The 8,881-nt window shown below is 54.1% G+C and overlaps 2 protein-coding genes across 2 annotated transcripts in view; one reads left to right on the top strand and one right to left on the bottom strand.

Moving 5' to 3' along the window:
- Positions 1 to 2,533: 2,533 nt before the first annotated feature.
- On the bottom strand, positions 2,534 to 7,279 carry MOB1A (MOB kinase activator 1A; the record flags this gene model as incomplete). Its single annotated transcript, XM_009643394.2, is given in 6 exon segments — positions 2,534 to 3,284; positions 3,995 to 4,158; positions 4,281 to 4,288; positions 4,290 to 4,409; positions 5,853 to 5,946; positions 7,054 to 7,279. Coding segments are annotated over 6 exon segments (690 nt in total), but the record flags the coding sequence as incomplete, so codon positions are not given.
- A 1,266-nt stretch (positions 7,280 to 8,545) lies between these two features.
- Positions 8,546 to 8,881, top strand: part of MTHFD2 (methylenetetrahydrofolate dehydrogenase (NADP+ dependent) 2, methenyltetrahydrofolate cyclohydrolase) — a 14,930-nt gene continuing 14,594 nt past the window's right edge. Inside the window, exon 1 of the mRNA XM_009643414.2 lies at positions 8,546 to 8,556. Within this exon, the coding sequence (XP_009641709.1) occupies positions 8,546 to 8,556 (11 nt within the window). The remainder of the gene's footprint in view (positions 8,557 to 8,881) is intronic.

An 8,881-nucleotide genomic window follows, 5' to 3' on the forward strand; every position in this document is an offset into this window, starting at 1 on the left:
CACCGCCTGCGCCAGGCAGGGCGAGCGTCGTAGCTCTTCCCTGCCTCCCAGTAAAGACCAGCCTGGCTCTTCCCTGCCTCCCAGTAAAGACCAGCCTCGCTCTTCCCTGCCTCCCAGGCTCTTCCCTCCCTCCCAGTAAAGACCAGCCTAGCTCTTCCCTCCCTCCCAGTAAAAACCAGCCTAGCTCTTCCCTCCCTCCCAGTAAAGACCCAGCCTAGCTCTTCCCTCAGTCCCTCCCTGCCTCCCAGTAAAGACCCAGCCTAGCTCTTTTTTGCTACCCCAGTAAAAAAAACTAGCCAAGCTCCTTCCTTCCCGGTAAAAAACTAGCCTAGTTCTTCCATCTTTCCCAGTAAGAAACCAGCCCAGCTCTTCCGTCCCTCCCAGTAAGAAGCCAGCCTCACTCTCCCTTCCCAGTAAATCCCGCAGCTGCGCGTGCAAGGACTGTGTGTGCACAGCGCTCAGCACCCAAGGGGTGTGTGTGCACACAGCGCTCGGCGCTCAGCACCCGAGGGGGTGTGGGTGTGTGTGTGCACAGCGCTCAGCACCCGAGGGGGGGGGTGTGTGCACACAGCGCTTGGCGCTCAGCACCCAAGGGGCGGTGTGCGTGCGCACAGCGCTCGGCGCTCAGCACCCGAGGGGGTGCGGGTGTGTGTGCGCACAGCGCTCAGCACCCGAGGGGGGTGTGTGTGCACAGCAGGCTGGGCTCCGGGGCTGTGCACGCCCCCGCAGCGCCCGACCGGGGGGTGCTGTGCACGCAGGGTGGGTGCGAAGCGCTGGCCCCGTGCGCAGTGTGGGGGTCTCAGCCGCATGGCCTCAGCCCTGTGGCCGCCCTCCTTCCCCGTGTTCCGTCCCACCGCCCGTCCTTCCCAGCAACAATTAACAGAGCTGCCCTTCCCACACTGGATAGCGCAGCCGTCCTTCTGTCTGTCCCCGTAATAAACAGTGTAGCCTGTCCGTCTGTCCTTCCTTCAGCCTATCTGCCCAGTAGGAAACAGCATAGCACTGCCCCGCTTCCTTCCTTCCCAGTAAGAAACAGCATAGCCCGTCTGTCCTTCCCAACAATAAGTGCTGCAGTCCTGCCTGCCTCCCTTCCCAATAATAAACAGCATAGCCTGTCTGTCCGTCCGTCCTTCCCAACAATAAATACTGTAGCCCTTCCTGCCTCCCTTCCCAAAGTGCAGTGCTTCCTTCCCAATAGCGGGGCTTGGTCTGTCCTTCCTGCCCAGTAAGAAGTGTAGCCCACCTTCCTTCCCAGTAATACGAGCGTAGCCTGTCCATCCGTCCTTCCCAGCAATAAAAAGTGTAGCCCTTCCCAGGAATAACAGTGTAGCCTGTCCATCTGTCCTTCCTGCCCCCCTTCCCGATAGTAAATAGCAAACACTGCCTTCCTTCCCAGTACTAAACAGTGTAGCCTGTCTGTCCTTCCATCCCAATAACAAATAGCGTAGCCCTTCCTGCCCAGTACAAGTGTAGCTGTCTGTCCTTCCTTCCCAACAATACTGTAGCCCTTCCTGCCTGCCTTCCCAATAAGAAACAGCATAGTCCGTCCTTCCCAGTAATAATGTAGCCGTCTGTCCTTCCTGCCCAATAATGACTGTACAGGCCTTCCTGCCTCCTTCCCAATAATACTAGCGTAGCCTGTCCGTCTGTCCTTCCCAAAGCGTAGCCCTTCCTGCCTTCCCAATAGCAGCACTGTAGCCCGCCTGTCCGTCCTTCCCAATCACAAATAGTGTAGCCCTTCCTGCCTGCCTTCCTTCCCATAATAGTGTAGCTTGTCCGTCCGTCCTTCCTTCCTTCCCAGTAATAAACAGTGTAGCTTGTCCGTCAGTCCTTCCTTCCCATTAACAAACAGTGTAGCCCTGCCTGCCTTCCCCCCAGTAAGTGTAGCCCTCCCCTCCCAATAATAAATAGTGTAGCACTTCCTTCTTTCCAACAATAAACAGCATAGCCCTTCCCAGTAACAACCAGCATGGCTGGCTGTCCTTCCCAGCCCCTCCTGCCCAGTGTGTAGCCCTGCCCAGTAATAAACAGCACGGCCCTTCCTCCTTTCCCCCTAAAGCCAGCACGGCCCTTCCTCCTTTCCCCCTAAAATCCAGCGCGGCCCTTCCTCCTTTCCCCCTAAAAACCGGCGCGGCCCTTCCTCCCCAGGAAGCAGCGAGGCTGTGTGTGTGCAGCGCCGCGTACCCAGCCTGGGTAGCACCGAAAGCTTGCACAGCACGTCACCACGGGTGGTGTAGCTCTGGGGGTGTGACACCTCAAAAGCAGGGGGTGCTCTGGGGGGGTCCCCAGTGCTCCCCAGCTCCCGGTGTCACAGCGGGTGCTGCTCTGTTGCAGGCACTGAGCGAGGAGATCAAGAGCATGCACGGGCTGCGCATCTTCACCTCCACCCCCAAACCTTGATGCCAAACAGTCAATAAAGAGGCTTGAGAGGTGCCTGGGGGGAGCTGTGCTCATCATTTCCACCCACCTCTACTCAAAAATGTCCCAAATGCTGTGTTTTCATTTAGACACCTGGGCAGGGGGGGGCTGGGGCGGGGGGGAAGATGAAAGCCATCCCCTTCTTCCTCTGAAAGAAGAGCAGGAAGGAGAAACTTTATTTATCAGTATATCATTATTGCCTTGCCACACAAGTAGGGTCCCTCCCCCCACCACGCTGGGAACACCAGGACAGGCTCCCCTCGGGTCAGGCACTTCTTTTCCGCCGCTGCCAAAGGGGAGCTTAGGCTCTAAGTGCACCTCATCCAAAAAAAGCACTTCCAAAAATAAGCTGAGCCACTCTGCTCTCGCCCTGGGCTCGGCCCCTGCTGGGCTGCTGACAGACAGGCACTGTGTCCGTGGGAGCCAGAGGAAACCTTTGCCTCTGGGAGCCGAAAGCAGCAGCGCAGCACTTGAACTTCACCCCGCGCCCGTGGGAAACAAAACCTGCTCCGAATCCCATCCTCAGCCAGACCGCAGCTCTTGCCAGACTCCAGCACTGTCGCCGAGAAAACCAAGCGGGCTGCACGGGGCGAGTCGGCGCGGCGCAGCCAGCGACTCCTGAAACGAGGCAGGTCTGCGGCTGCCGCGCGGTGGAAGCGGCGCTTGGCCTCTGATGCCGCTCGGAGCGCCGTCTGGCATCTCGGGGCTTGCGTTGCTGAAGGCGAAGCGCAGAAGTGGCTGGCGTACGAAGCGGAAAGGAGCGGCCGAAGGGTCCCCCCAGGGAAAGTTTATCTGTCCTTGGAGCCCAGCTTCTCAATCAGTTCCTGCAGAGGAGCCAACTCCCGCCGGTCGATCAAGTTGAATTCCTGGCAGGGGAGAGAAAAAAAAAAAGAAAAGATAGAACACAAAAACTAAAGGCACCTCTCAAAACGCTGCTGGAAAACACGTCCGGCCACTGTACACGTGCTGGGAACTCGTCATGTCAATGCATGCTGGCTCCTGAGGAACACCAAACCGGCATTACGGCAGCGGCTGCCTCCCCAGTTTCTCTGCGGAGAAATTCCAGCGTTTCAACACAACAAAAACTATTTCCGCCGCATCGCCAAGAAGTACCACGCATGATGAGTCCCGCGTGTAGGCACAGAACAGGCTGTTAAAATACTGGCAAGGGAGGAAAATAAAATTAAAAAAAAAAAAAAGTGCTGGCTGCTGCTATTTCCAAGTCAACTCTTGAGCTACAAAACCCCACACATTCTCCGCTGAGCCAGGTTTCTTTTGCTGTAGGCCGATAGCTAAAACCCAAGAGGGAAGTTCCAGCATTTAAGGCAAATTCAGCCACACTTCCTGGAAAAAAAAAAAATAAAAATGACCGCACCAAACCACCACGACAAACCCACCCGCCGCAGCTGCACGGTTCGGATGGTGCAGAGGGTGGGAGCTGAGCCTATCTTCCAGCACACACCACAGCTGTAGATCTTCAAAGAGCGAGGCAGCTCTTAAAATCCAACTCCCTTGAAAAGCAAACGGGGAATGAGAACCCCAGAGGCAGGCGACCGGCCGCCATTTCGCAACTCACCTGCACAAAGAAGATAAAGTGCTTGAAGGACGTGTTGAGGTGGGCCTCCTCCTGCAGCCGCATGACGGAATCGAAGTGCTGGTGGTAGATGTGGGCGTACACGCGGAACAGCCGCTTTAGGATCGTCTTGGCCACCGACATGAAGTTCTTGGGAAAAGGGACGCCTGAAACGCACCAACGTGCACGGGTTAAGTCCTTCGGTTCGGTCAGAAGTACCGAAGCGAGACATCCCAGCAGCGTCTCGGTCCCATACTGAAGCCCCGTTGCGTCGCGCATTCGCGCTTACCGATATTCTAAAAGCGTTTCGTCATCCAGCTGGTCCTGCACCCACGTCATCAAGTAATCGATGTACTTTGGAGCCGAGCACTTGATCGGCTTCTTTATGTTGGTGCCGTCCGCCCAGTGGTACTCGTACCTGCGGGGAGAGGGAAGGAAAGTAAATTCGCTGCTTTGAGAGGAAAAATTGCATTTTCGGGCCCTGCAGCTTCCTCCTTATCTCGGCAAGGAATGACGCTGCAACACTCGGTTTCTCAAGCGCAACACAGCAGAGTCAGAGTTAACAGCTCCATCCATCCTGACCGCTGCAGCCCTCAGGGTTTGACCCTCGAAAGTGAACTTCAACTTTGTGGCAACCTCCTCTGACATCAACATTTCCTTAAAGCGAGACAAAAACTGGCCGAAGGGGAAGCGTCGGGGCCATCGCCCACCATCTAAATTGACTCACCCATGGCCTTCAGCCAGCCTCCACGAATTTGGTGCTCACTCTCCCCTCATGCGAGATGGCCGACTTCCCCGAGAGACTGTCCCCGGGGCCGCGCATTAGCCAAAGGCTTTTAGAAGCCGCCGTCTCAACTTGATGCGCATGCTTATCAATCCCGTGGCTCCTCGGAACAGCTACACGACAACAAAAACCGCTTTCTCTGCGATCTTTTGCAAAATCCTTCAAAAGCAGGGGGAAAACCCCAATGTTTCGACTGTCGCCTCTTGACCGACGACAAGCGAAAACAAACCGTGCCATTTCGACAGGAAGTCGTTACAGGAAATGTCCCCAAATATAGAAATGGGAACTTGCAATCTAGATAATTCTGGGTAGAAAAGCAGGGCAGGATGTTACACAGCACCCTGCTAACACTGCCCACCAGCCAGACTGCACGCCGCTACCCCAAAAAACAAAGAGCCTCGACCAACCTTACAAACAAGATAACGAGATCCCCTGCTGCAGCTTCACCTTGACAAAATAGACAAGCGCAGAACCAACACGTAACCTTCTCCCCACGGGTATTCACACCTCCTCAAACCAACGAGGCGCCCCAAATGCAGCCTCGCTGTTTCCTTTCCACGTTCCACAATGCCCCGGCCTCCTCCGAAGCAGTTACACTACATCAGCTGGCTACACACGCGCTACGGCCTCTCCGAGCGTCGGCTCTGCGAGATGGCACATCGAGAGGTTACTGTAAGCCTTTGACGGCGAGACCAGACGCTTCCAGTCAAGTTAGATCGCTCATTTTCCTTCAAACAAACCATTTCAACAACCCATCTTTTCAGCTTCCAAACAACGTAGGGACCCGGATGAACAGAAGAAAAAAAAAAAAAAGATTCCCCACGCACGTTTCCCCTGGACAGATACTCGACACATCAGACAAACCGACGGCCACCAACGCCACAGAAACTCCCTAACGGACAGCATGGCTTCGTGTGCGGGTAAACAACAGCGGAGGAGCACGATGCCGCACCTCAACCTGATCTGGACACGTCCCATTCTCTTCTTAGCTTCTTTCTATGCACGTTTGAGCAACCCACGCACCCACCTACTTCCCCACATTTAAATTACGGCTGTAGACCGCAGTAAACTTCTTACCTTGGTCCTGCAGACATAACCGGACAGCTCGCCTCCGTGCAGAACTCCGTAATGGTCCCGTACAGCATGTTGATTTGGTTGAAGAAATCCACCGCTGGAAAAGAAATGCATCAAGAGTTTACTCAAAGCGCAAACACAAAGCAGACCGGAGCACCAGTTCACTCTCATTCAGCTCACGCAGCCTCCGAGGATCCCTGTCGGGGTGAACGTATGAGCCAAGCTCTCAGCAAAACCAAACATCCCCCTTCCAAACAACATCACGTGGCCGATGACTTCGAGACATTTCAACCATCTAGGAATTTGAATCTCTCATTTTTTCAGCCTCCAGCTACTGCCCCTAGCTGATTTGTAGGACATGAAGCGCTGCTTAGCTCTCCACACCCAGACACCTTTAAAAAAGTGACAGTACCTCAAAACCCCGATTGATTTTGATAATACAGGAGACCTTCCTCAAGTTTCGATAATACAGGAGACCTTCCTCAAGTTTCGATAATACAGGAGACCTTCCTCAAGTTTCGATAATACAGGAGACCTTCCTCAAGTTTCGATAATACAGGAGACCTTCCTCAAGTTGAACACTTCTGGCCTGACTTACTGTTTTCCATTGCTCAGAACTACTTCTTTCTCCTCTAACCTCCAAAGAAACAAAGTTCAAGGCCAGGGAGAGCAACGGCTAAAAGCAAAATACATTTGTACCATGCACGCAGCAATAATAAAATGAAAACACAACAAAAAAGAAACTCCACAAAAACTAGAGCTCAGTGGAGAATATGGTTCCGCTTTTTCCCTGGACTATTCCCTGCCACCATCGTTGCAGCTGACAATGCTAGCTTTCTAATTCCAAATACCAATGCTCGAGGCTTGCTCCCCACTACAAAAATAACCATTCACAAACCTAAGCACCTTTGCATGTCTGAACTCAAAAAACCCCCACTCCGAAACCACAACGGCGCAGGTTTGTTTCTCGCTTTTTGCACTCTTCCGGAGCTCAACACCCCTTCGACGCAGGACCCGTCTGCCGACGGCACGTCACCCTGCTTACTTTCCCTTTATCCCAGCTTGGTTACCTAAATGAAGCATGCCTGCGATAAGAATTGCATTTGGGGGAAGTTCTAGTTTCTTCTAAAGATAAAAACCAGAGATGTTTGGTTTTCCCACTCCACCTCCACGCTCGGGCAGATCCCTTTGTCGCAGGACTTACTGTTAACTGCGATCCACTCGTTAAGGTCCTCTCCCTCCGGCAACATAACCGCTTGTCTAAGGTTACCGCTCCCCAGAGTTGCTTCTGCATGTTTCAAGAGTTCATACTGATGGGAGCCTTCGGGAATATTCTTCTTGGGTTTGAATGTTTTCGAAGATCGACTCCCACTGACAAGAGAGAACACATTTCCAGTGAGTCCTTTAACAGCATTCCCTTCCCAGTAACATTTCCCATATTATCCCTCACCGCCCAATACTTTTAACTGAGGTGACACCAGCCCTTCCCCGTCTCCCCCGCCTCAGGGGCAAACGGAGTCTACGTGCAGGCCGAAGGGTTTCTAACAGCGTCACAAAAAAAGCCACCCGCACGCTTCCCTCTTTCACCTACCCTTTTTAAAAAACAGACATTCGGTGCAAAGGCCCAGAGACTCATCAAGCAACAGTTGCTTTCGATCACGGAAAGAAAAGCCCACGTAACACTGCGGGGGAACAAACCGACCTGCCGACTGCCACTAGGTCAGTTTGACAGCAGCAAATATTAGACACGGTGCTCAAATGCACTGTAGGAAACAACCTGCTAAAAATAGCAATTTAATAGACTCCAGCCCTGAAATGCAAATCGTCATCGTAATCTTCCCTTGCTGTATTGTACTGAGAGCCATGCTCAGCAGCCGAGCCATCGCACAACTCCTGGCCAAACTCCCCGCCCCGTCCCTCCAACGGGGCCACCGCTACCACAGCCTCTCCCCGAACAGCCAACGCTGCCAGGAACTGGATGAATTTCGATACCTCTCAACCACAAGACATTAACTTTCAGACCCAGCCAGCAATCTGCTTCCAAGCCAGGGTGCTGCAGATGACAGGACAGCCAGGGCCAAAGCACGGCTCAGGGGAAACTGGCTTCTCCGGCATGTGCCGCTCGGTATCGCTGGCATCCTGTCCCTATTGCACACAACCGGACGTGTTCGGCTGGCACGCGCCCCGTGGCAGCTTCCTGGTGCAACCTTACGGCTTTGCACACTCTCTTTACTCATCACGGAAATAACAGACCTTTAGACCTAGCTTGCTCTTAAGCTCAGGTACGGCTTTCTGCTGCAGCTGAAATGCAGGTCGAGCACATCGCTGACCTGAGGATGAGGGTCCCAAAAGGCAGACCCAGCACATTGTCAGCCCCGGGAAGAGGCTCCTCAGCCCCTTCTTAGGCCACAAAATGCCTCCAGTCCTCATCCACAGCACCCACCGGGCCTTAGGAGCCAGAAGCTGCCTCACACTTTACAAGTGTACACATCTACCACATAGGTAGGCAGGAGCCCACCCTCTGTAGCTTGTTAAAGATGCTTTTTTTTTTAAACACCACATGCCTGTAGGTCGACCAACTTAACACCATTCCCCCTGCAATCAGGCCTGCCCCAACTCACAGGAGGGCACCCCCTCACACAAACACTAGCCAGGACCAAAAGTAAATGTTCTCTGCAATGCACCAGCACTTGCCCATGGGTGTAGGGTAAGGCCCAGCCAGGTGGAAGCCCCACACCCACGGGACAAAAGCCTCTTTTCCACCTCACCCTGCACCCCCAAAGCCCCTCTCCCAACACCCAGGGCCTCCCACTAAGGCAAAGCATCCCTGCAGACAGCCCCACCCCCTCAGGACCTCCTCCAGTTCTCCTGGAAGCCCAAGCCCATAACTTCTCCCCAGCTGGGGGGGGAGATTAACCCTTACAAGACTGTCCCCCCTCCCAAGACTGTCCCCAAAAAGGCTTCCCAGCCCCTCATACACCCCCAGGGCTCCCCCGCCCAGCAATTATCCAATACAGGCACTCCCCAGGGTG

This window comes from Egretta garzetta, unplaced genomic scaffold (assembly GCF_000687185.1).
Source record: "Egretta garzetta isolate BGI_Z169 unplaced genomic scaffold, ASM68718v1 scaffold238, whole genome shotgun sequence".
Lineage (NCBI taxonomy): Eukaryota > Metazoa > Chordata > Aves > Pelecaniformes > Ardeidae > Egretta > Egretta garzetta.